This window comes from Prionailurus bengalensis, chromosome B1, assembly GCF_016509475.1.
Source record: "Prionailurus bengalensis isolate Pbe53 chromosome B1, Fcat_Pben_1.1_paternal_pri, whole genome shotgun sequence".
Classification (NCBI taxonomy): Eukaryota; Metazoa; Chordata; class Mammalia; order Carnivora; family Felidae; genus Prionailurus; species Prionailurus bengalensis.
In genome coordinates, this window is record NC_057344.1 from 204,416,948 (window position 1) to 204,444,520 (window position 27,573).

The window sequence follows — 27,573 nt, forward strand, 5'->3', positions numbered from 1 at the left end:
TGCTGGTCTCCAAGGACAAGGTCAGGCGGGGGCTTTCCTTGAAACACTGGCCCAGCGCTACGGTGCTCCAGCCGCTGACAACACGCGTGGAAAACCAATTTCAGACACGCCGTGATGCCGACGGCACTCAGAAGCACCTCCGGGCGCAGGTCTCCGCCAAGGCAGAGCGGGCGGCCGTCCCCCTGGGAACACGTGGTGGACCCTGGCTCACTCTCCTGCACACGGCCGTGGGGTCGTGTCCCAGCATCCAGAACAAGTCCTTGCCGTTGGCTCAAGTCGCCGAGGTCTGGGCCCTGGCTTCTCACCCCACAGCCCCTGCTGAAGGCCACACACACGTGGATACGGGAGAAAGCGCCAGTTCTGCCCCTCGGGGCCACCCGCAGAGGTCTGTGTGCACCCCACCCCCGGGGGCTGCACAATGCCTGTGGGTGTGAGCGCCCCTCCCCGGGCAACGGAGCCCACGTTTCCACCTGAGGTTTGGGGCTCTGCCTTCTTCTCTGGGCAGCAGGGGCTGAAGGAGAGTTACCGACCTCAGAATTCTGGGGGCTCCTGCCGGCTAGGCGCCAACCAGCGCTTGGAAGGGGGCTCCTCGCCCACGACCACCTCCCACCTGTGCGTCAGTCCGGGGAGCCCCGCGGTCCCAGAGACTCACTGGGGCTGCCGCGGTCGGGTGAGTCACCGCTGCCCGCCACGCCCTGGCCTCAGGGTGCTGGAAACACCCCTGGAAGGTGCACGGCAGCCACAAGGACGGGCACGCAGGCGGAGACACGCCCCGGCGGGAGAATCTTGGTGACCGAGGCGCAGATGTCAGCCTGAACGCAAGCGGGTGAAGGCTTTGTGACGCTGGGGCCCTGGGGAAGCTGGGGCCGGCCTGTCCTCCCCCTCAATGACACCGGAGGGCACTCTGGGCTGAGGAACAGGACCCTCAGCTCTGGACACTGGTGGGCGGAAGCCCAAGCCCTCCCCTCTCCCCTCTCCGTGGCACAGGTCCAGCCCTGGGGTTCTCAGCAGCCGGGTGGTCCACAAGGGCCTTCGTCTTCAACTCGGCTTTGGTGGCAAGGTGATTCAGGGGCGAATATAGAGACGTCCGCAGACTCATGAGGCTCTCATTTCACGAGGTGTCACATGTTTATTGCTGTTCACAGATGGGGTCAGACACCGCGCTCGTGCTCCTGGGCGCTGGGGCCTGGCTCTGCAGTGAGTGGTCACACCATTGAGGGCAGCTCTTCCTTGTCGCCGGGGACACTGTTAATGCAGCCCTGCAACACGGCAGAGGGGCCGGGTCAATCTCTTACCCGCTCGGCCGGCTCAGCTCTCCCGTGCTGGACGCGCAACTTTACAACCGCGGGGAGGGGGACCAACTTTAGGGCTGAGTTTCACACTTCCTCTCATCACCTCACGGTAGGGAAGCTGCTCAGTTCACACACACACACACACACACACACACACACAGCGTCTCAGATTCGCTTTCTCTGTCACACACCCAATTGCAATTCCTCAACACTGAGCTGGGCCTGCAAGGAAGGAAGCAGGGCCCGGGCTCCCCGCTGCGAGCACCGGGTGGCGCAGAGCGGCCCCTCCCGCACCAGGACACCACAGCTGCAGGTGTCCCTGCCCGGCAACCTGCTCGCCTCGGCTCAGGCCTGCGTGTGGAGCGTGTCCAGACACGACTTCCTGCGCCTGGACAGACCGACCGTGCTAACGCACGCCTGGCCCCCGTTCTCCAAGGAAGTGTGGTCATGGTGGACATGCCCGACAGACCTTTCCCACCCAAGGCGTGTTTTTCACGCTGAACAAAGATGGACTCGAATGCTAGTGGACAAGCTCTGAACGAGGCCTTCGAGAACGGACAGGGCACCAAGCAGGATAAGCCGCTAGTCCAAGGAGAACTGCACTAGGGGGAAACGTTTCTAGATACGGCCCGCGAAGTGTCTCCGAACCACTCCTCCAGGCTCTCTGTGAAAGCAGGCTAGCGAGGGAGCGGCCGTGAAGTCAGAACGGGAACGGAGTAATCTACATGGCGTATACCGTTTCCCGACTGTTCTCCACGACACCGATTTCGGAGCACGCTTAAGTGCTTTGTCACTGAGAGAGGGATCTGCTTCGGAGGCAGGTAAGCCCTTTTCCTTTTTGGATCAGAACAGTCTTCGTACCAACAGCAAACGCCCTTGCGAGGGTTTCTGAGCCCCCGTGGGGCTCAAATAGCACCACATTGCCAGAGCACTTAAGTTATGTTTCTTTGCTTTTAACACGTCACGTTTCTTAAGAAGCCAAAATAACAACATCCGTTTTGTTCTTACCCCTCTTCTGAGGAGTCTATAGAAGAAGCCTCTCTTCGGTTTGGGAACTGGGTGGCACAGTGTCTCTTGCAGATCCACATATTCTCCAGTGTCACTTTCGTTGATGTCCTTAAAACAACCCGATTCGATCATCTGCATCCACGGAGAAGTGGGGGACACCGCGAGGTCAGTTGGCCACTTCCCCCCCCCCCCCCCCCCGCCGGCAACCGTGCCCAGCACTCCGGGGCCACCCCCATTCCGGTCCTCTTTCCTGCTTGCTGACTCCTTCTCGGGGTCCCTGCCCCGGCCTCCTCCTCCTCTCCCTGAGCGCACCCCCAGAGCAGGCCAGTACCGTGGGCGCCGGGCACCGGCCAGGCCCGCTTTCGAAGTGAGACCCATCGTGGACAACTATCCCCTTCCTGTGCGTAACGTTACCTCCAAGCACATGCGCGCACACACACGTTTCCTCCTGGCATCGTACCCCGTAGGAACCCGCAGTACCTCGTTCTGCCAGGAGATGGAGACAGAGCCTGTGGCAAATTGGCTGTAGAAAGTCTCATCTGTGGTGTCCAGGTAGACTCCCCTCACCGTGGAGAACTGGTCGATATCCACGACATCCTTACAATACACTGCCTTCGGCTGTGCGCAAAGAACAAAAAGGCGTTGGCCTCTGAGATGACTGGAATCAATCTTAGTGTCCTTAATTACTAAGAACACGACGCATATGAAATGGACCCATTCACACCGTATCTGAAGCCTTTCCCTTCTCCAGGGAAGTCTCCTCAGTCGCAGGCCCTGCGGATGCCCTCTGGCCCGCAAACCTCCTGAGGCCCCCGCCCTCCTCTTTTCTGCAGTGGAAGGTGGGTTACAGGCAGAGGCAGGGATGAGGAAGGGCAGGACGCAGTCCCACCTGTGCCTCCAACCCTCACGTGAAGTGCCCTCTGCAAAGTCTCAGTGGAAAACAGCAGGTCCTGCCTCCCACCTGCTGTCAGAGGTCATCTAGTGGTCGGGAGCCCAGGCCCGCTGCCCTGAGGATCAAGCAAGCAGGGCGGGGCCAAGCCTGGGCCGCCGCCTCCTCCATGCAGCCGCCTGTGCTTCTGGAAATAAGGAGTCGGCAGCTACAGACCAAACCGTGATAGTGCAAGAGGCACTGGCAGTCCTGAGAAATGTCCTGCCCATGTGCCGGAACCTGCACAAAGAAGTGACATTCCATAGGTTGCCCGTCAGCACACGTCAGAGCAGTGCTATCCGTTCAGTCCCCACACAGCGGGGGAAGGGAACAAATGGTGGCCACACTCAGGAGGCAGTCCACGGGAGGCCAAAGGCCCAAAGCCCCGTCCTGCCCCCCCCCCGCCCAGTAGACAAAACTGCCTACCCCACTGCCACCAGACTCTCCTGTCAAGTGGCCCCCACGGACTCCTCTGGTTACGTTCAGCAGAACACGCAGAACAGCCCCGGAGCCAGGACCCGCCAGGGCCTGCCCCAGGCTCGCCGGTGTGGCAAGGGCATCCCCACCCCTCCCCGAAGAAGACCGCCTGCCTTCCCTGCTCCTCTCGGACCGACGGCCCGTCTCAAGTCCCTGCGGCACACAATCACTAGCCAGGGGGTTGGCCAGTTGTAACAAAGTTTGCCAGTTTGTAACCTGTCTCCCTGCCTATGTCCGCAGACTGGATCGAGCTCCACGGCAGCGAGACCTGGCTTTCCTGTTCTCCCTGTGGCCTCAATCCCGAGATCTGTGTCCTGCGGGTAGCAGGCACCCAATGGATCTGTAGCTCGTGAGCTAATTCAAAGGAGGGAGGCACCGGATAATGCACTGGAGTACGGAATAAACACGGTAAGCCCTGAATCACACCCTGCAGAACTCTCTCCTCTTCACAGGTCTGTGCTGTGCCTGCAGCAGGCGGTTCAGGAGAGAGTCCGGACTGCTTGCTGCTCATTCGTTCACACTTCCATCCACAGGAGCTCACTGCCTGGTGTTCCCACAGGCGTGGCTGCAAACCGGGCTCTGGGCGCGGCCCCCGCCGCAGGCTCACGAGGAGACTCACGAGGAGGCTCAGGGGACCTCCAGGGCTGCCGGTGTGGAGCCAGGAACTGGGAGACGCATACAGGGCAAGTGCTTCCCAGACTAAAGAGGCAGGCGTGCCCGCGCTGACACAAGAAAGGGGGCGCCGGAGCATGCAAGGCCTTGCTGGGCCCGCCGAGGAGGCCGTGGGGTGGTGCTGAGGTTCTGAGTGGGGCAGGGCCAGGCTCAGCTGCCACGAAGGCCCGTGAGGGCCCGTGAGGACAGTGTGGTGCGTGGCGGGGGCTGGGGAAGGGGGTCCAGGGTGGGGCACCCCGGGCACAGCCGGGCTGCACCAGGTGACTCTGTATCTGCTGGAACAAAAATCACTGGGTCACGTGACCCCCTGCTCCTCTCTAGACAACGTACTTACATCAGGACAGAAAGGGGGATCCAACATATTTGCTTCCAGCTTCTTGAAGTTAATGTCCTTGAACACGGGGTGTCCCTTCACTTCCGCTGCTCCACCGCTGAAGCCCAGCCGTTGTCTGGGATTCTTGGTGAGTAACTGCCAGAGGCAGAAGCGAAGTCAAGTTAAGCTCCTGGGACGCGAGAGAGAACTCAGAAAATCTCCGCAATAAGAACCAGGGAATTAGGGGTAGCAAAGAGCACCTCCATCCAAACAAAGTTACGCAAATTTCAAAGTTTCAACCAAACCTCGTTAATTCAGGTTTCTCTACTTTAGAATGCATGGTGCTTCAAAAAAAAGCGGAAGCTAAGAAAATAACCCTTGAGCCACCAGCAAATAAAGCGTGGGCTAAGTAAACCTTTGAGGAAGAATTTTAGCCATGGAAAAATTAAGGGGCTTTTTTAAAGGAAAAGAAACTGTCAAGAACGTCCGACATGCCATTTTAATGCTATGTTATGTTTATAACCAGAAAGTTCTTTATTCATTAACTACATCACTGAGGAACTCAGATGAGGCAGAATTTTGGCAAACCTAGTTCCGGAAATTGTATGTTCTTAAAGTGATCAGGCAGCACCTCTTCCTAAAGTGTTCCTTACTCACACACTCATCATCGTCACCAATTCAAAGAGGTTCATCCACGGTTACTATCAGTCAGTAAGGCTGGGGGTGCTCAAAGCAACATGGGAGGCCAGGGCCTCTAAAGCACAGCGGAGCAGGCCTGGGGAGCCCCTGAGCTTGTACCTAAGGTTTTATCGGAGCATAGCCGGGCCGTTACCTGAGCTGGGCCCAGGGCCGCTTCTGCACTGGAGCGGTGAAGGACCAGCTGTGAGAGGGACCTGCGAGGCCCAGGCACCTTTACTCTCTGGCCCCTCACAAAAAAGTTTGCTGGGGCGCCTGGGGGGGCTCAGTCGGTTGAGCGTCCGACTTCAGCTCGGGTCACGATCTCACGGTGCGTGAGTTCGAGCCCCGCGTCAGGCTTTGTGCTGACAGCTCGGAGCCTGGAGCCTGCTTGGGATTCTGTGTCTCCCTCTCTTTCTGCCCCTCCCCTGCTCACAGTCTGTCTGTCTGTCTCTTTCTCAAAAATAAATAAACATTTACAAAAACAAAAAACAGGAAAGTTTGCCGACCTTGGCCTCGCCTCGCCGCTAGCACCCACTTTTCTGAACAGAAATCAACTCCCAGTGTGACGCACGCCTACCTTGTTCACCTCGGCAGACCCACGGCCCTCATGTGCACTGTGCCCTCCGTCTAGAAGAGTCGTGGCCTGGCTCTCTCAGGCTCCAGCTTCCCACCTCAGACCTCCCTCGGCATACCTGTCACGACTGCTGTGACCACATCACGTGGGGAGCTGCTTGGACCAAAGCCTCCAGGGCCGGGGGGGACTCCTGCTCACTGCTGTGGCCCCAGCACCCAGCCGGGGCGACAGCTGAGTAAGATCCACTCAGTGCAGCTACCCCTCGCACACTTCGCTAATTAGGAACAGATCTGGAAACTAACTGTGGTGCCGGATACAATCCCCACATCTCAGGGCTCCGCGACTCCACCATCCAGCCCGTTGCCAACACACACCCATCCAGTGGCCCTGGACTTGTGGTCAGAGAGCTCGGTTGGGATCAGGTCTGCCCACCGCCGTTGACGATGGGACATCACGAAAAGCAAACTCTTGACTTTTCAACTGTGAGGCTAAGAAAATGCCCCAGAAATCCACCATGAGATTAGATGAGACAATCTGTCAAAGAGTTTTGAAAACTACAGGAAGGTGCCCACGTGTCAGGCGCCACGCTGACCTCCTGCTTGGGTCACCGTAAACAGCCGGCGTTTCCTCTTCCCTGCCTTCTGCTCTGTCGAGCACAAGTGCAACACCCTGACCTCACACCAAGTCCGGGTCACGCGCTCGGCACAGGTGCAGAGTGCTGGGGGCAGGCAGAGAGGGCGAGGGGCCCCGCAGCAGCCTGCAGCACCACTCCCCGCCCCGGCAAGTCCCTGTCCCCACAGGTGCCGTCCCCCTCGACTGCCCCTTGCCTCCCAAGACGCCCCCTCCTCTGGTCCTCGCTTGCTGGCACTGAACCCCCTCTCCAGGAAGCAGCCGCTGCCGATCTGTGTTGCCAGGCCCGGCACACGCACAGCGGCACCGCCTCCCCGCCAGCCTGTGGAGGAGAGGTCGTCACCACCCACAGCTTAGAGGCGAGAAACCAGAGGCGCCGTCAGGGAAACCCGGCACGGGGAGCGGAGACGTGGCCCCTGGCACAAGCTCCAAGCCAGAGCTGCCAGCCCCAACACGGGGACTCACGCGGGCACCGCCTTGCTCCCCGGCACCCCTAGCAGAGAACAGCACTTCTCCAGCCTGAAAAGCCCTGAGTCCTGGTTTCTTCCTTGTTGACGGCACCCGTCAAATCCTGCTTTTCCACTACAGTTCTTTTTCACGTTAGGTCTACTCGTGCATTCCTTAGGGAGCAGGCTCTTCCAACTCCATATTTTTACATTCCCACCGCCCTTATCAGTGCCTGGCAGATCACAAGCACTCGGTCAAATAGCAGCTTGGCCAGAGTGCTGTTAAACGTGGAGGCGCTGACCCAACACTGCCAGCTCCCAGCAGAATGAGCTGGCGGGGAGAAAGGCCAGCCTGCTTCCGCTGTCCGGTGACAGGCCACAAACATTGGACACATCATATATGGAAACAACAGGGGAGGGAAAACAAAACAGGTACTCTCCAGCCACCGACAACTCACCGAAGTTACTGATCTACTCAGTATAGCGGCTGTTGGTCCCACACCCACTTGGGGACCCACGCCCGGCCTCTCTGTGGCCTCCTCACCAACGACCTGGTCCTCCGCCCCCCATTCCTGCCACTCTCTCTCCCTAGACTCTTCGTGACCAGCCAGACCTCCTGTCCTCCCCACACGCTCCCCCAGACTTTCTGACTTTGGCAAGGAGGGACCAGACTCCAACGAGCTGGGCCCCCACCTTGCCTAGAGCCCGCCAACTCTGCCCCTTCCCTTGAGCCCCTCTTCCTCACCCTCCTATAACCCACTTCGATTCCACTGTCCATCATTCAGCCACCCCTCGGCCTCTGCCCAACCCCACAGCCTCGTAGGGCCCTTCACACATCAAGGAAGGTGGCAGGCACATGACAGGCCATCAGGTCAAGGTGTCTGCTTGACCATGATTCCCGGCAGTAGTTAAAGAGGAAAGAAACATGAAAAGACAGAAAAACCTCACTGTTTCTAAGATACCGAAGATGCTGCTTTGTCTTTACTTTTGCAGGAAATGATGACCTTGGCCCCACCCACCTTCCCTGTCAGGTGCGTCTTTGGAGAAAGCAAACAATGACTGCTCTGCTTTGCTCCCGTTGGCTGAAGCCCAGTCGCGTCGTTTCCCGGGCAAGGGCAGGACGTGTGGCGCCAGCCTGGCGCGGAGACTGCTGGGTGTCCCCAGCGCTGGTGGCAACAACTACAATGAGGCAGAGGGTGTCTCCCAGCCCGGCCCCCCGGAGCCCGACCCACCATCCTGCAGACGGACTTGGCGTCCTCGGAAAACTTCCTGGAGTACTCCTCTGTGTCCCTCTTCACTCTGCGCTCGACTTCCTGTCGCTTGACCTTCTCTTTGAACTTTTTGAATGGAGAATGTCCCTGAATCATTTCATATATCAGGCAGCCAAGTCCCCACCAATCAGGACTAAATGTATAGTTTTCATTATTGATAACTTCAGGAGCTACACAACAAATACAGGAAATGTAAATTAAGTTTTGGTTTTAAATTTTCTTGCAATTACTTACAAATAAAACACTATAAATTTCACATTTACTACAACATGAACCTCGGAAATGTGTTGAGGGAAAGAAGCCAGACGCACATCGCCCAAGAGTGTGTGATTCCACACACATGAAGCAGGCGGAACAGACCAGTCTGCAGGGGCTGGGGCGGGAGGGGGTGCTGATGGGCGCGGGGTCTCTTTCTGGAGGTGAGGACAACACCCTGTGGTGGTTGCACAGCTCCGTGAGCATGCTGAAACCCGCTTCAGAGTGGTGGACTCGACGGTGTGGGACTCACGTTTCAACAAAGCGGTTACTGGACACGGTCTGTACGATCCCGGAGCATGGAACGAACAGCCACAGAATAAGGGCCACGGGGAAAGCGGTGCTCCGGGTAAGACCCCGCTCCTGAGGAGCGCGCCCCCTCAGAGACCCAGAAGCATGCCCATGGGCACCCCAGGGGCATCGGCCGCCTATTCCCAACACGGGAAGACCCCGCGGCAGCTGGTAGCACACACAGTGGGGACATGGGGTTCTCGGGGTCCCTCCTGCTGGAGGCCACCCCTGGGTCAGGCTGGCACTGCTGGGCTGGGAGCTGACCCCAGGCCAGGGCCTCCCGCTCACAGAGGCTTTGCAAAAACCAGGGAACGGTGGTTTCACAAGGGGCCTGAGAGGCCAGAGGGCACAGCGTGGGGACTGCAGCAGTGAGGGGGCCCCGTCCTGTCCCGATTCTGCCCTCCCTCAGCTGTGTGACCCTGCAGGCCTCACACCCCGCCTCTGTGAGACAAGAGGGCAGATGGAGGGCTCCCTCCGCAGTCCCAGCCCTGGCGCCCGTGCCCCTCCAGGCGGCCTGGACCTGGTCTCGGGTGTGTTCTGGGCATGCAGCACCTGGGGAGAGGGCGAGGCCCTCCAAGCGGCCCCTCACATACCCATGTAGCCGACGGTCCCCACTCTTCCTCGGACGGTCCGGCCCTCCGGGACCTCCACGGCTAAACCCAGGTCTGAGATCCGGATGTGCCCTGTGTGTTCAAGCACATCACACAAACCACACGGGGTGTGCCGACACATTAACGGCAAAAAACCATGGGGGAAAACCTAAAATTACGTGTACCTTCTCCGCATTCCGTAAGATGCTATGCGGTTCCACTAACACAACAGAAAACCAGATTTACAGCTGCCTACTGACCAGGAAGCCCTTTGACTACAACCACTTGATGAGACAGAAGCATTGCATTTATTATTTTATACCCTATAAATAAAACTGTAATGCACAGAACATGAACTACACAATTGAAAATAAACACTTTTGATCAGAACACCAGGAAGCTTATACGCAGGGACAACAACAGATGAATAAGGAGTTTTTCTCTGAAGAACAAATCGTGATAGCAAAATAATAAATAAAAATCAAGGAAATTCATTTAAAAGACTGTTATGGGGGCGCCTGGGTGGCTCAGTCGGTTAAGCGTCCGACTTCAGCTCAGGACATGATCTCGCGGTCCGTGAGTTCGAGCCCCGCGTCGGGCTCTGGGCTAATGGCTCAGAGCCTGGAGCCTGCTTCCGATTCTGTGTCTCCCTCTCTCTCTCTGCCCCTCCCCCACTCATGCTCTGTCTCTCTCTCTGTCTCAGAAATAAATAAACATTAAAAAAATTTTTTTTTAATTTTTTTAAAGACTATGTTATGTGTTAATGCCTGTATGTAGAAAGATTTATGTAGTTATTAAATTCCTTATGAAAATAACAACTTCTAGAAAGCTTTCTTTTCAGAGTCTAGAAAGATAAACCAGCCCTGGAGGCAGACACCCTGGTCACCATGTTCACCAGGTGTCCCCAGCTTCTGACACAGCATCTGCATATAGTAGGTGGTCAATAAATATTTATTGAGGAAGTGAGTGAATCAACCAATAAATGTGTGCTGAGCATTAAAAATACACAACATATTGTTCAAGGCCCTGGGGCCGTTTTACAATAGTCTACATTATGCTCTAGATGGAAAGATGACTCTCCCTTAGCGTGCCTGCCACCAGGAGTCACATCATTCCCTGCCCACCATGGGGGAGGCCGGAGGCTGGTGGGCACAGATTCTGGAGCCACGCGGCCCAGACGTGAGTCCCAGCTCTGCCACTTATTAGCATGTCTCAGTTTCCTGCTTTCATACTGAAAGATTTCCTCAATAAGGCAGCTTTTATGTATTTTGTGTTTAAGCACAATACTGGCACGTCGTGAAATTTTAAGTAACCTTTCTTACTTTTCTTTTAAAAAGTGATTTTTTTTTAACTGGGACATGAAAAGCAAAACTGCTGACAAACTGCGTTTGAGAACACGGCCTGTCGTGCAGACCGCAGGGAAGCCGGTGCACACACACCTTCCTAACGGGCACACAGACCAGCATAGACGGACAGCCCCCTCACGAAGAATTTGGCAACGTCTGTACAACTGCATGTGAACCCATCCTTCAGCCTCACATCCCCCAGGAGTCTATCCCAAGGACACACTAGATAAGGCAGGAAATGGCACGTGGACAAATTTATGCAGTAGAAATAGCAGAAGACGGGGAACAGCCTGCTGTCCGCCAGTGTGCACCGGGCAGATCCTGCTGGTCCCTCCACAGGCAGGCGGACAAGCGGGTAAGCAAGGTCTCTATTTGGTGTTGTAGAGTGCTCCATGTTACATATTAAAGAAGCAAAGTGGGGGCGCCTGGGGGGCTCAGTTGGCTGAGCATCCGACTTTTGTTCAGGTCATTATTTTGCGGGTGCGTGAGTTCAAGGCCTGCACCAGGCTCACTGCTGTCAGCCTGTCAGGGAAAAGCCCACTTTGGATCCTCTGTCCCCCTCTCTCTGCCCCTCCCCCGCTACCACTCTCCCCAAAATAAATATTTTTTAAAAGGAAAGAAAGAAAGAAAGAAAGAAAGAAAGAAAGAAAGAAAGGAGAGGGAAATACTCTAATCATATTAATGTCATTAGGAACTAATATTTTCAGCATTAGGATTAAAAAACCCAAATGTGAAACAAAGAAGTTAAATGAGAATTGGAAATATCAACACGAATTCATGATGAATATTTTCTTTTAAAACAACATTTTAAAAAAGTTTTTTTAATGTTTATTTTATTTCTGAGGGAGAGAGAGACACACACACACACAGAATCAGAAGCAGGCTCCAGGCTCTGAGCTGTCGGCACACAGCCCGACGCGGGGCTCAAACTCAGGAGCCGTGAGATCATGACCTGAGCCGAAGTCGGACGCTTAACCGACTGAGCCACCGAGACGCCTCTAAAACAATGTTTTCAAGAACAATGTTTTCTAGGAAGAATGACCATCATGGCATCAAAGAACATCTTAGCACCCACACTGTGCTCTCACAGAGCTGCTTTCCACACAGAGGACCAGGGCCCTTCAGAGAAACAGTTGATTCCAGGCCTTGGTCAGCACATGTGCAAGGTAATCCTGGAACATCTTTAATAAGAAACAATAACAGAAAACAAGGAAGTTATTAAAGGTTACTGGGCACCCACTGGCTGAAGATGGGACAAAAAACATCAAAAACATCAAAAAGAATAATTACTCGAATGGATGAAACCATATCAACATGCTAAAATCCATACGTTCAGAATGATACCAAAACAGAACAAAAACTTCATGAGCATCTTGGAGAATGATAGAGAACTAACGATACTCTGAAAAGTGGAAATAAAAGACGTGTTCGAGTATTTCACCCGCTTTTCCTGAACAAACAGGTAAACGACGTTCCTTTTTACAGATGAATCTCAACAGATAAGTGCCAAAGGAGTGAGGGAATTAGAATAGCACCATTGTACAATCCTGGAGAAGTGATGGGTCTTGATGTCGATCATTAAGCCGTTAAGTGAACCGCTGGCGGGGAACGAATAATGGACGGATCAGGCTAACAAAGCATCTGAGAGCACTCATCAATCTGAACACCATACAAAGAGAGACACTCCGGCATCATATGCCTCCTCATGTAGTACAACAGGAGTTACACACACAGTGTGCTCACCAAAAATCAAATGTGGACCTAATCCAGCCTCCAGATCTAACTACTGGCTTCCAGGGAAAGTAGGGCAGTAGGAAACATGTTAAATCCAGCCAAGTCCAGAACACAGGAAATTCTACGGGACAAATGTCTGGGTACTCGTGTGGCAGGGCGGCCATAACGCAAGTGCCACAGGCTGGGGGCCTTCGGCAAGATATTTACTTCCCCACAGCCCTGGAGCCTGGAGTCCCAGACCAAGAGCCCGAGGGCGGGCGGGCTCTCCGCTCGGGGTGTAGAGGACCGCTCTTGCCCTGTGTCTTGACAGCGTCCCCCACCCCGTGCATGCGTGTCTTAACCCCTCCTCTTGCAGGAACACTAGTCAGATTCAATCAGGACTTTCCCCAGCGGCTTCCGGCAACTCTAATCACATCTTTAAAGACCTTAACTCCACTGAGCTGCGAACAACACGACCTTGAACTACACGGGCGCACACATGCGTGTGGTTTTCTAAATATAGGACAGGGCTATAAATGTATTTTCCTTAGGATTTTCTTAACATTTTTTCTCTGGCTTACCTCATTGTAAGAATACAGTGTATAATATTATGACATATAAAATATGTGTTAATTGACTATTCATGTTATTAGTAAGGCTTCTGGCCAACAGTAGGCTATTAGTAGTTAACTGTTATTGTTTTTGTTGTTGTTTTTAAGTAGGCTCCACGCAACATGGGGCTCAAACTCACGACCCTGAGATCAAGACCTGAGCTGAAATCAAGAGTTGGTCACTCAACCAACTGAGCCACCCAGGAGCCCCAGTAGTTAAGTTTGGAGGAGGGTGAAAAATGATCTGAGGATTTTTGACTGCGTGGGAGTTGGTGCCCCTAATCCCCATGTTGTTCAAAGGTCCACTACATAGTCACGCTCTGAGATACTGTGGGTTAGGGCTACACAACATGAACTTTAGAGGGACACAATTTGGTCCATAACACCTGGTTTCACAAACAAATAAATGACAGAAATAAGCAGGGAGAAGAAACCTATGAAGTTAAAAAAAAAAAAAACTCAACCAGATATCAACCAAATGTAATGTGAACTTCACGCTATATTCAACACACAACTATAAAAACATTTATGAAATAATGAAGGAAGATTTAAAACTGATGGTATATTAGGTGATGTTAAGGAATTGCTAAATACTTTTGAATGTAATAATAGTATTGGGTTTATGTTTTTAAAAATAGCATTCTTACCTTTGATATATATTTTAGAGATAGAAGAATATGATGTTTAGGACTTTCTTTAAAATCACTGTCAATGATAAAATGCTACCGGTTTTTACAAAATTCACTACTTATCTTGCTATTTAGGAATATGCCTATTTCATAAAACTGAGGTCTCTGCTATAGAAAACATAGGAATGATACAGTTTTCTTTTTTATGTCGGCTACCAGCTACATTTCACAAACCAAGTCCCTCTTAATTTATAAGTTTTCAAAAAAGAGTCTTGACATATTTAGGATGGACAAATGGTAAATATGGAACAGATGATAGTTAGCATTTTTTAAATTTAAATTTTATTGTAATTCCAGCACAGGTAACATAGGGTTATATTCATGTCAGGTATGCAACATACTGATTCAACAATTGTATATATTACTCGGTGCTCGTCAAGATAAGTGCACTCCTTAATTCTCATCAGCCATTTCAACCATCCCCACCCCCGTCTCCCTTCTGGTAACCATCAGTTTGTTTTCTGTAGTTAAGAGCCTGTCTTTTGGTTTCTCTCTTTATTTTCCCTTTATTCATTGCTTTTGTTTCTTAAATTCCACATATGAATGAAATCATATTGTATTTGTCTTTCTCTGACTTATTTTGCTTAGCATAATACTCTCGAGATCCATCCATGTTGTTGCAAATGGCAAGATTTCATTCTTTTTTATGGATGAATAGTATTCCATTGTATGTATATACCACATTTCCTTTATCCATTCATCAGTCGGTGGACATGGGCTGCTTTAATAATTTGACTATTGTAAATAATGCTGCAATCAACATAGGGGTTTCAAATTAGGTGTGGTTTTTTTTGTATTCTTTGGGTAAATATCCATAGTGCAATCATAGGGTAGGTCTATTTTTAATTTTTTGAGGAACCTCCACACTGTTTTCCAGAGTAGCTACACCCGTTTTGCATTCCCACCAACAGTGCACAAGGGTTCCTTTTCCTTCACGTCCTCTCCAACACTTGCTGTCCCTTGTCTTTTTGATAATAGCCATTGTTGTGACAGGCATGAGGTGATATCTCTTTGTGATTCTGATTTGCATTTTAATATAGGACAGTGATGAGGGTGATGAGGGATGTTGAGCATCTTTTCATGTGTCTGCTGGCCATCTGGATGTCTTCTTTGGAAAAGTGTCCATTCATGTCTCCTGCCCATTTTTAATTGGATTATTTGTCTCTTGGGTGTTGAGTTTAGTTTTGTTTTGTTTTGTTTTTTTGTGGTCCAAAGGGATGTTCCTCTAACTCATAATTTGGACCAAAATCGACCAGAGACATAATTAGTCCCAGAAAAGATAAACCAATATCAGAACTTTAAAAATTGAAGAAAAAGAGAATTGATGTGAAAATATATCTTTCAATAATAAAGACTAAAAAGAGTAGACACAGAATCAGAAAATTCCAGTATCCACAACAGAGAACAGAAAAGAACTTTCACCAATACAGGTCTTATGTCATGATAATGTAAACAACATTTTGGAATGTACAATTCAAGAAATTTTTTTGTAAAAGTATATAAAGTTGTATGTACCCACCAACAACAGACACATTTTTATCACCCTTGGGTCCAAGAGACATTGTAATGGGAAAGAGACATGTACATAACTGTGTGATCACTTCAAGTCTGAGATAACAACAAAGATTTTGCACAGATGTAGAAGACAAAGAAGGATACTTGAAACCATTAGTATTCATATCGGTGACACGAACTAGGAATTCATACACTTGGGATCCCCATCAAGGAAGAGGCACCTGGAAAGTCAAAGCCACATTCATAATAATGAAAAGATTTCTGTCCCGCCTGAATTTTCATGAACAAAATACATGAAGTGTTTTGAAGTATTCTGAAGTTTTCCCCAAATTGTGTCCATTCAGGATCATCTCCATTGCAATTGGCTCACATTTTAAATAAGTTTTTAAGGGAATTTAAGTGTTTTCCCACAGTGTGTCTGTGCTCACAGATTCCTAGGATACCTGAAGTCTTTTCCCTGGTGCTTAAGTTCATAGGATTTCATGTCACTGTGCTTTCATGTGTGTCCTCGAAGGGAAGAGGGACAAGTGAAGGCTTTCCCACAGAGCAGTCATTCACAAGGTTCTCCCCACCAAGGGCCATCACACATACTTGCAAGTCTGTGGGGCACTGGAAGGTCTCACCAGAGTCCTCACATACAAAGGCTTACTGTCCACTCTGCACCCTCTTGTGTTCTTGAAGGGAGCAGTGGCTTGTGATGGTCTCTCCCCAGGGTATTTCTTCATATGCACTCAAAGAGACGAGGAAAATTTGTATGCCTTTCCACACTCCTTCCATTCATAGGGTTTAATCACGCTGTGCATTTTCAAATGACCTTGAAAACTTTGCGGCTGACTGAAAGCTTTCCCACACCCCATACGCTCAAAAGGTCTCTCCCCAGTGTGTGCCCACATGGTGCTTGCAGGAGTGATGGACACCTGAAGGCTTTTTGGGTGTTGAGTTTTATAACTTCTTTATATATTTTGGATATTAACCCTTTATGGGATATGTCATTTCCAAATATCTTCTCCCATTCAGTAGGTTGTCTTCTTGTTTTGCCGTTTCCTTCGCTGGGCAGAAGCTTTTTACTTTGATGTAGTCCTAATGCTTTATTTTTCCTTTTGTTTCCCTTGCCTCAGGAAACATATCTAAAAAAATATTCTTATGGCTAGTGTCAGAGAAATTACTGACTGTGCTGTCTTCCAGGATTTTTATGGCTTCAGGTCTCACATTTAGGTCTTCAATACCTTTTGAGTTTATTTTTGTGTATGGTATAAGAAAGTGGTCCAGTTTTCCTAACACCATTTGTTGGAGAGACTGTCTTTTCCCCACTGTATATTCTTGCCTCCTTGGTCACAGATTAATTGACCATATAATTGTGGGTTTATTTCTGGATTTTCTATTCTGTTTTATTGATCTATGTGTATATTCTTGTGCAAGTGTCATACTGTTTTGATTACTACAGCTTTGTGGTATATCTTGGAATTTGGAATTGTGATACCTCCAGCTTTGATTTTCTTTTTCAAGATTGCTTTGGCTATTTGAGGTCTTTGTGGTTCCATATAAATTTTAGGATTGTTTGTTCTAGTTCTGTGAAAAATTCTGTTGGTATTTTGATAGGGATTGCATTAAATCTGTAGATTGTTTGCGGTAGTATAGACATTTTAACAATATTGGTTCTTCCAATCCATGAGCATGGTATATCTTTCCATCTGTTTGTATCGTCTTCAGTTTCTTTCATCAATGTTTTAAAATTTTCAGAGTACAGGCCTTTCACCTCCTTGGTTAAGCTTATTCCTAGGTATTTTTTTTTTTTTTTGGTGTAATTATAAATGGGATTGCTTTATTAATTTCACTGCTGCTTAATTATTGGTGTATAGAAATACAATGGATTTTTTATACATTGATTTTGTATACTGCCACTTTAGTGATATATCAGTTCTAGCAGTTTTTTGGTGGAATCTTTCAGGTTTCTACATGTAGTGTCATGTCATCTGCAAATAGTTGAAAGTTTGACTTCCTTGTTGATTTGGATGCCCTTTTATTCCTTTTTCTTGTCTGATTGCTGTGGCTAGGACTTCCAGTACCATGTTGAATAAAAGTGGTGAGAGTGGACATCCTTGTCTTGTTCCTGACTTTAGGGGGAAAGCTCTCAGTTTTCCCCCATTGAGGATGATATTAGCTGTGGGTTTTTCATACATGGCCTTTATTATGTTGAGGTGTATTCCTTCTAAACCTACTGTGTGGGGGTTTTTATCATGAATGGATATTGTACTTTGTCAAATGCTTTTTCTGCATCTATTGAAAAGAACATGTGGTTTCATCCTTTCTCTTATTGATGTGATACATTACAATTGATTGATTTGCAAACACTGAACCACCCTTGCATCCCAGGAATAAATCCCACTTGACTGTGGTGAGTGATTTTTTTTAAGGTATTGTTGGATTTGGTATGCTGGTATTTCGTTGAGGATTTCTGCAACCATGTTCAGAGATATTTGCCTGTAGTTCTCTTTATAATCATCTTTTTTTTAAAACCTAATTTCACCACAAATGTCAAGTTCTGCTTTACAGACAAGAACAGAAGCCCTAACAAGCTGTCTAGATGGGAAATGAAAGAGTTACTCTTATGTTCTATGGTTTCTGGTGGAAATTAGTTCTTGGGAATTGTAACTACATGATACTAAAAATCCTAAAATCAATCACATTCATAAGTCATAAAGTATAGCTAGGATTACATTTTAAAAATTAAAAGAATAGGAAAACAAGAAGAAAAGATTTAAAGTCTCCTGAAATCGGAGCACCTGGGTGGCTCAGTCAGTTAAGCGTCCAACTCTCAATTGCAGCGCAGGTGATGATCTCATGGTTTGTAAGATCGAGCCCTGCGTCAGGCTCTATTCCGACAGCACAAAGCCTGCTTGGGAGTCTCTGTCTCCCTCTCTCTCTCTCTGCCCTTCCCCATCACGCACGTGCATGTGCACATATATGCCCTCCCTCTCTCTGTCTCTCAAAATAAATAAACATTTTTTTAATCTCCTGAAATCAAGAAAAGCAAAACAAAGTTCTGTAGAATATTCCTTTCCATTCTTAACAGGAATGCGACCAGGCGCACAGCATCAAAAGAACAAATAACAGTAAGGACTACAGACATGATGCTGGGCTCCTGCTTCGGGGCAGGGTGGTGAAGGTCAGGGTGGCCCATGCTACTACCAGCCACAACTGCAGAGCCTAACAAATCACACAAGCCGTTCTCCAAGGGTGTCCACGAGCCACGACGGTGACTGTATCGGATGGACGGGACGCCCGTGCAGAGAACCACACAGAGGTGAGCTGCCAAGGGGCACCAGCGTTTCTCAGAAGCATTGCAAATCCTGGTCAGAGCAAGGCTGCTCACTGGCAGTGGGGGCTGAAAGAGCAGATCTAGGCCGGCTGACTAGTGACTATGTCCCCGACATGGCCGCAGAAAGAAGTTCCTGCTCAAACCTCAGAACACGCCTCCTCCCCTTAAGTAACTTACCGATTGATGCATTCTTCCGAAGTCTGAGGTGGGAGGAAGGGGAGCGTGAGAGGCGTGGAAAGCGTGAGGAGAAGAGGGAGGGCTTGTCTCAGGTGGGGGCCAGAGGCAGGAGCCCTCAACCCTGTCCAGGCTTAGAATGACCTGGGAGCATTTTACCCCTCCCCAAACCAATTAAATCAGAGTCTCTGGGGATGGTGTTTGGTGCTAGGTATTTATAGCACGGCAAGGCTGACAGCCAATGGTTCATAGGTGACCAGTGAGAAACGTTCTGTATACACTGAGGCCAAACATGTTAGAGACCCTCAGACCCAGTGGTTCTTAAACTTCAGGTGCATCAGAATCTCCTGGAAGACTTGTTCAAACACAGGTTGCTGAGTCCCACCCCCAGAGTTTCTGATTCAGTGGGTCTGTAACCACCAGGCCCAACATCTGCATCTTTAACAAGATCCAGGTGATGCTGATAATTGCTGATCTGGGACCACACTTTAGCAGCCAATCGGCTGAGTCCACGACCCTTCCCCAGCCAATCGGCTAAGGCCATGATCCCTATAAAACCTTTTGTGCTTTTGAAACTCGCTCTCTCTCTCTGGTATCTCACCGCTGCATTGGTTCAGGTAGGAGATTGAGCTCGAGCTAGCTCGAATAAAGCCTCTTTGCTTTTGCATCGGACTCGGCTCCCTGGTGGTCTTTGGGGATCACAAATTCTGGGCATAACAGGGGCCACACACAGCCACTCTCCAGCTGCTCCAACCTGCGACTCCCACCGAGGCTGGGCCAGCCGGTGGCTGAGTCAAGACTTTTGGGCCCTGGAGCCTCTGCAGGGATGTAGGCAACAGCAGGCCGCTGGTGCTCCCATGCTACTACAGACACAGAGAGCAGAGACCTTCACCCCCAAAATACCAGGAAACAGAATCTAGCAATCTATGTAAAGAATAGCATACTGTGCCCAAGTTGGATTTATTTCAGAAATGAAATGTTAGCTTAACATCTGAAAATTTACTATATTAACAGGAAAAAAAAGGACATCCTATAATTATCTTGAAGAGCACTGATAAAATTCAACAACCATTTGTTATTTTTTTAAAAAGAAAAATTCTTTTAAAAAAATTTTTTTTAGGGGCGCCTGGGTGGCGCAGTCAGTTAAGCGTCCGACTTCAGCCAGGTCACGATCTCGCGGTCCGGGAGTTCGAGCCCCGCGTCAGGCTCTGGGCTGATGGCTCGGAGCCTGGAGCCTGTTTCCGATTCTGTGTCTCCCTCTCTCTCTGCCCCTCCCCCGTTCATGCTCTGTCTCTCTCTGTCCCAAAAATAAAAAAAATAAACGTTGAAAAAAAATTTTTTTAATTTTTTTTTAGTGTTTATTTATTTTTGAGAAAGAGGGAGAGAGACAGAGTATGAGCTGGGGAGGGGCAGAGAGGGAGACACAGAATCCAAAGAAGGCTCCAGGCTCCTAGCTATTAGCACAGAGCCTGACGCGGGGCTTGAATTCACAAACCATGAGGTGAGATCATGACCCCAGCTGAAGTTGGACGCTCAACCGGCTGAGCCACCCAGGTGCCCCCAAAAGTAAAATTCTTAAATCTGACCAAGAGTATCTACAAAAATACTACAGCAAATTTCGTACTTAAAGGTGATATGTTAGAAGGCTCCCCCTGAGCTACTGACTGAGCCACCCAGGTGCCCCCATAAAGAGCTTTTAAAGCTTAACAGTATGAAAAGAAACAACCCAATTTTTTCAATGGACAAAAGACCTGAACAGACACCTCATAACGAAAATACGCAAGTGGGAAATGAGCATAAGGAGAGATGGTCAACACCATACGTCACTAGGGAACTGCAAATTAAAACAACACTAAGACTCCACTGCACACCTTTTAGAACCGCCAAATCCAGGACTCTGACCCCACCACATGCTGACCAGGACGCAGAGCGACAGGAGCCCCCGGTCACAGCTGGCGGGAACGCAGGATCACAGGTGCGGCCGCTTTGGGAGATGGTTTGTCAGTTTCTCACAAAACTAAACATACTCTTGCTGTCTGATTCAGAAATCACACTCCTTGGTATATGCTCAACGGTGTTGAAAACTTCCGTCCACACGAAAACTTGCATGTGGATGTGTAGAGCAGATTTATTCCTAATTCCCCAAACTTGGAAGCAACCAAGATGTCCTTAGCAGGTGATGGACAAATAAACTCTGGTGCATCCGGACCGTGGAATATTATTCAGCAGTAAAAAGACATGAGCCCTCCAGCGTAGACCTGGAGAAACCTTAAATGTGTATTACTAAGTGAAAGAAGCCAGTCTGCAAAGACTAGACACTGCACGACTCCAAGTCTATGACTTTCTGGAAAAGGCAAAACGGCAGAGTGAGTAGAGATGGGTGGTTGCCAGGCTTGGAAGGAGGGTAGGAGGGCTGGATATGTGATACACAGGGGACGTTCAGGTTGTGAAACTACTCGGTGTGATACAGTTAGGGTGGACATATGTCATCACACCTTTGTCAAGACCCACACAATGTGCAACCCAGAGAACGAGCCTTAAAGTAAACCATGGATTTTTGTTAATAATAATGTACTGATATCGGTTCGATTTTAACAGTGTATCAGACAGTAATGTAAAACGCAAAATAATAGGGGAAATCAGATTTCTAAATACCAGCAACAAGCAAATAGAAGTTTTAAAAACAATACCATTAAAGAACATCAAATAGCAAAAATGTGTACGACCCTTACGGTGAAAACCACAACGTGATACCGAATAAAGGATACCCCGATATGTACAACTAGACCCCACCAGAATGTACGGAACGTGCCCTAAGAATGTCCGGAACTTCTGCCTCCAACCAACAAGGGGTAACTGATGCAACACTTGCTCTTCAATCAGAAACAATTAAAAAATGGCCCCAATACACTGTTCGGCACTGGGTCTACGGTAGCCAGGGATGGTGCTTCCCGACAGGAGAGAAACAAGACAGCTGGGTCCTGCCGTCCTCCCGGACCAGGCGCCGCTTCCGGATCCCAGCACTGCAAGAAGTGGCCTACACAGAACAGGTGGTGTTGCTAAGTTGAGAAGACAGAGATTAGAACTGAGGGAAGACAGGTCGGCTCAAATTTGTGGGGGAAAGTCCTGGAGAGGAGGGAGCGATGCACAGAAAGAACTACAAACATCTCCGTGGAGTTTCACTGAGTCCACTTAAAAGTAATACAAACAGGGGCGCCTGGGTGGCTCAGTCGGTTGAGCGTCCGACTTCGGCTCAGGTCACGATCTCGAGGTCCGTGAGTTTGAGCCCCGCGTCGGGCTCTGGGCTGACAGCTCAGAGCCTGGAGACTGCTTCGGATTCTGTGTCTCCCTCTCTCTCTGCCCCTCCCCCGCTCATGCTCTGTCTCTCTCTGTCTCAAAAATAAATAAATGTTAAAAAAAAAAAAAGTAATACAAACGAATGACTTCTGAATCACGAACGTACTCACATGGTGCTACAACGAACAGAATCACAAAATAATGTGGAGAGAAATTAAACGAGCCCCAAATATACGGGATTGTATACTATTTGCTGAAACGGAGTGATTTAATATTGGTAAGGTGTCGGTTCTCCACAAAGTTTCTATAGATCCAACACCATTCCAATAAGAATCCCAGCATGTTGTGGGTTCTTTTGCAGAAACTGAATTACATACTGGAAAATATAAAAGGGCATCAGTGTCGGTGGAAACCCTGCTCCCCCTGGGCTATCTGCACTCTTAACAGTTTCTTAGGACTCTCGTTTTGTGTTTCTTCAGGTCTGTACGTGTAAAGCAAATACAACCACACATTGCTTCCCCTCTCCTTTTACACAGAAGGCAGCACACTCTATGCTGTTCTTGACCTCACTTCTTTCCAGGGAATGCTGTATCTTGGAGATCACTTCCCGTTGCCACACAGAGCACATCCTCTGTTTTCAAAGCCACTGTCATGCCCCGCGGGTCAGCAGCACAGCACAGTGAACCGCGGGTTAAGGGCCAGAAGGCATTTCCCAGTGCAGCCATCACCCCGAGAACTGAGGAGGGGCACCTGCTGATGACAATGAGCCGGTCCAGAAGGGCCATTCCCCACCTGTGCTCACGGGGTCCCCAGCCAGCCACCTGCGCTCCTGCTCTGAAAGAAGCCTAAGGCAAGGGTAGCGGGCCAGTATTCAGGAGGGCAAAGATATACCCCTCCAAGGGAAAAAGCAAGATATGGGCAGAGGAAAATGTTCTTACTTTTGAATTTATTTTAATATGCTTCTAGAACTCAATTGTTAACGGAAAATTATGACCGTCTCAGCTTCTTGCCTAAATCCGGGGGAACGACAATGTTATTATCTCTGTTAGATTTTGAAAAGAACAGGTACCAATGAGTTTCTCTTTCTGGTGTTGTGTCTGTTCTGCGATAAGGGGCTAAGTGCACATTAACTCTCTGTAGCCAGGTCCCTCCTAACAAAGCCTTATGCGGTAGACGTGAAAAGCTCACTCACTTACCAATGTCATCGAGGAGGATATTCTCAGGCTTTAAGTCTCTACAAAGGAAGGGACAACAACAAAAAGCTCAGTTATTCACAAGGCGACACTGTCACTCCTCAGCACCCAGCAGAAATGACCACAGATGTCTCTACTCTGAGCAGCAGCAAGAACGGAAGATGACAAGACCACCCTCTGTGGGTCAGCTCATGAGCCCTTCACGCCGTCGCCGGGAAGGACGAGGACCCCACAGAGGCTTCATCTTGGCAAGCACCGTGCATGTGCCAGCGGTGTGCGAACCGCTCCGCACAGGCCCGCGGATCTAACGGAAGGTCAGCAAGGAATTAGTCCATAATAAACTTGGCTGTTTCTCTTATCGTTAACGTACTTTTTAAAACGTCAACCCGTACCGGAAGAAGTCAGCTCTGGGGGTCAGACAGGCACGGTCTGCCACTTCTCCGCTGAGCGGCCTTAACCGCCCTAGGCCTCGGTGTCCTCCCCTCACAGCGCCATCCACACCCACCCGCTTCCCGGCAAGGCAGGGTTGGGGAGCTCAGGCCTTGCAGCGGGAAGCAGGTAACCAACAGCAGTGACTGTTATTGGTAGTTCGTTGTGAAGGGGAGGTGGGGAATACCACAAACTTTGAATAAATATAGATCACGAAAGACTAAGATATCTTAAAAGTAATATTTCAAGCTGCTGCTTGTTTGTTTCTTCCCTTAGAGAGAAAAAATTTTTTCTTTTTTTTTTTTAATTTTTTAATGTTTTTTAAAATTTATGTTTGACAGAGAGAGAAGGAGCAACAGAGCATGAGTAGGGCAGGGGCAGAGAGAGGGAGACACAGAATCGGAAGCAGGCTCCAGGCTGTGAGCTGTCAGCACGGAGCCCGACGTGGGGCTCAAACTCACAGACCACGAGATCATGATCTGAGCCGAAGTTGGGTGCTCAACCAATTGAGCCACCCAGGAGCCCCCAAAATTTTATTTTTCAAAGATTTACATTTAACTCTGATTTCCAGTATGGCCCTATCACAACACTGTGTGCCCTGAGCATCACCCCTGATCTGTGGGCAAATGACTAGAACCTACAGAGGAGGCAGAAGCAGCAGGACAGATGGACAGACAGTAAGCTAGTGAGAGCAATGGTGGCTGGAAGCGGCTGGCCTCCAGAAAGCTCTGTAGAGAGAGGCCCCGCAGAACCAGGAGCAGCTGAAGTGAGAGCACTGCCCACAAGGCCCACAGGCCGCACTTCCTGTAAAACCTGCTCAGGCCAACTCCCACAGCCCTGGGAAAGGAGAGAGGTTACCTGGTTCCAAGCCCAGGGAGAGAAGAAGCTGCAGAGAAACATTTCCTGTAGCAACACCCAGGCCACTGTGGTAACGGTCTCCCTGGGGACAGAGACCAGTGGCAGAGGCGTGGGGGCCTTCTGTGTTTGCATTTTCTTTTCTTTTTTTATTTAAAACAAAAAAAAATTTTTTTAATGTTTATTTATTTCTGAGACAGGGAGAGACAGAGCATGAGTGGGGGAGGGGCAGAGGGGAAGGAAGACACAGAATTGGGAGCAGTCTCCAGGCTCCGAGCTGTCAGCACAGAGCCCGACACGGGGCTCGAACTCACAGACCGCAAGAACGTGACCTGAGTCAGGTGCTCAACCGACTGAGCCACCCAGGCGCCCCTTCTTTTCTTTTTTTAAAATTTTATTGGGGCGCCTGGGTGGCGCCGTGTCACGATCTCGCGGTCCGTGAGTTCGAGCCCCGCGTCAGGCTCTGGGCTGATGGCTCAGAGCCTGGAGCTTGTTTCTGATTCTGTGTCTCCCTCTCTCTCTGCCCCTCCCCCGTTCATGCTCTGTCTCTCTCTGTCCCAAAAATAAATAAAAAACGTTGAAAAAAAAAATTTAAAAACAGTGATACGTGGAAACAAAGTGAAAGGACATGTACTGCAAGTTTAAGTTGTTAAACTTGTTTATTAAAGATAAAACTGTAGAAATCATCCTGATTTAATAACTACTTTTAGTAAAGGAAACGTGGTTTAGAATGAAATCTTGCCATTTGCAATGACATGGATGGAACCAGAGGGTATTATGCTAAGCGAAATTGGTCAGTCAGAGTAAGACAAATATATGACTTCACTCATATGAGGACTTTAAGATACAAAACAGATGAACATAAGGGAAGGGAAGCAAAAATAATATAAAAACAGGGAGGGGGACAAAACATAAGACGCTCTTAAATATAGAGAAGAAACAAAGGGTTGCTGGAGGGGATGTGGGAGGGGGGATGGGCTAATGGGTAAGGGAAACTAAGGAATCTACTCCTGAAATCATTGTTGCATTATATACTAACTAATTTGGATGTAAATTTAAAAAAAAATTAAAAATAAAATTAAAAAAAAAAAAAAGAAGTGGGGCGCCTGGGTGGCTCAGTCGGTTAAGCGTCCGACTTCAGCCAGGTCACGATCTCACGGTCCGTGAGTTCGAGCCCCGTGTCGGGCTCTGTGCTGACAGCTCAGAGCCTGGAGCCTGTTTCGGATTCTGTGTCTCCCTCTCTCTCTGCCCCTCCCCCATTCATGCTCTGTCTCTCTCTGCCTCAAAAATAAATAAACATTAAAAAAAAAAAACTTAAAAAAAAAAAGAAGTGAAACTGCTATGTTATATTGTAGTTTTAGTTTTAATATTTTGAGGCACCTCCGTACTGTTTTCCATAGTGGCAAAATTGAAAACATTTTAAAAAGGTAACTCATTAAAGTTTTCATAGCCTTTTGCCATATTCACCTGCATACAGACTATACATTGTCATGTAAAATAATTCTTGTAATTTAAGAGAAATTTCACTACCCAAACAATAGCAAGCAGAATCTGCCATCCCCAGAGAGGCTGAAGAACACAGAGAAGGTTGTTCTCTGTATCCAGCTGCTAGTAGGCTGGTCTTGGGTAAAGCTTTTACGTGGAAAGAAAGCATAGCTGGTCCTTGAATAACATGGGTCCCCTTACACATGGATTTTCTTACAGTCTAGTGCTGTAAATGTATGTTCCCCTTATGATTTTCTTAACTAACATTTCCTTTTCTCTAGCTTGCTTTTCTGTAAGCCAAGAAGGTAGAATCCACATAACATACAAAATATATGTTAATCGACCGTTTTTGTCGTCAGTAAGGCTTCCAGTCAAGAGTAAATTATGAGTAGGTTAAGTTTGGGGGGAGTCAAAAGTCTTCTGTGGATTTTTGACTGCAAGGGAGTCAATGCCCCAACCTCCAGGCTGCTCAAGGGTCAACCACACTACCCAGAAATCCAAGTGCTGTTAATATGGAATTGGTTATGCCTGCACGTTAGTATTCAGGTGGTGTCAGGGCATGGACCCATGGAGTGTGTTCCTAGCTAAAAGCACTTTAGTTCATCTGATTTTGTAGAAACTATGTTCTTAAGTTAACTTTTAAAGGACGTTCAAAACCCCGAAGGCCCGCAGTCCCTTTCACATGTCTGCATAATGAACAGGCAAAAAAGTCGCACGAGAGTTTGCGAGTGAAAGTTCTCACCTGGACTTAAAAACGCGTGCACACACAAATACCTTTATTGTTGTTCTGGATTTTTGTTTAATTTTTTTAACCTTTATTCATCTTGGAGAGACAGAGAGAGACAGAGCGTGTCCGGAGGGAGGGGCAGAGAGAGAGGGAGGCAGAGAATCCGAAGCGGGCTCCAGGCTCCGAGCTGTCAGCACAGAGCCTGACGCGGGGCCGAACTCACAAACCGCAAGGATCGTGACCTGGGCTGAAGTGGAAAGCTCAACCGACTGAGCCACCCAGGTGCCCCTATCCTTGTTTTGTTTTAATTAAACGGTTGACTTCTTAACGGAAGGTAAGGCTGCACACTCAAAAGTATCACATGTCTCTCAAGATTACATCTACACTTTCTTTCATTCACCTGCTTTTTGTCATTGGACAGTTTAGACAAAGCCATGTTGTAAGTAGAGGTATCTAAAGGTATGACACAACTACACGGGAAAACCACACAACCATGCTACTCACAACTGCTGTCCGCCTCCCGAGTGCTGTGCCGCAGCCCAGCCCCAGGGGTGCTTCTGGGCCACACTGAGTCTGGCGCTTGGTTTGTGGCTTGTTGTTACGCTGTTTCAGGCATTTTATGGGAACAAAAAGCGGAGGACTACAGACAAACAAGACGAAATACTCCAGGAAAATTACATCTGCAACAAAAGACCTCAACAACGCTATGGCCCTTTAGCAACTTCTTAACCTTTTCCAAAAAATAACAGATACAAACAGACACAGCCTAGGGCCTGGCAGGCAACAGAAAGCCAA

General features: G+C 48.9%; 1 protein-coding gene across 2 annotated transcripts in view; it reads right to left on the minus strand.

Moving 5' to 3' along the window:
* Nucleotides 1–1,104: 1,104 nt before the first annotated feature.
* The window catches only part of GRK4 (G protein-coupled receptor kinase 4), a 92,563-nt gene continuing 66,094 nt past the window's right edge, over nt 1,105–27,573 (minus strand). The window contains exons 11-17 of one of the 2 annotated variants that reach the window (XM_043573136.1): nt 23,286–23,323; nt 9,429–9,518; nt 8,251–8,459; nt 4,712–4,846; nt 2,781–2,918; nt 2,301–2,408; nt 1,105–1,259 (exon numbers count right to left, since the gene is read on the minus strand). In XM_043573136.1, coding sequence (XP_043429071.1) covers nt 1,206–1,259; nt 2,301–2,408; nt 2,781–2,918; nt 4,712–4,846; nt 8,251–8,459; nt 9,429–9,518; nt 23,286–23,323 — 772 coding nt within the window. In that variant the 3' untranslated portion in view covers nt 1,105–1,205. Of the gene's footprint in view, nt 1,260–2,300; nt 2,433–2,780; nt 2,919–4,711; nt 4,847–8,250; nt 8,460–9,428; nt 9,519–23,285; nt 23,324–27,573 lie in introns of both variants that reach the window. The other variant, XM_043573135.1, reaches the window with a different exon arrangement.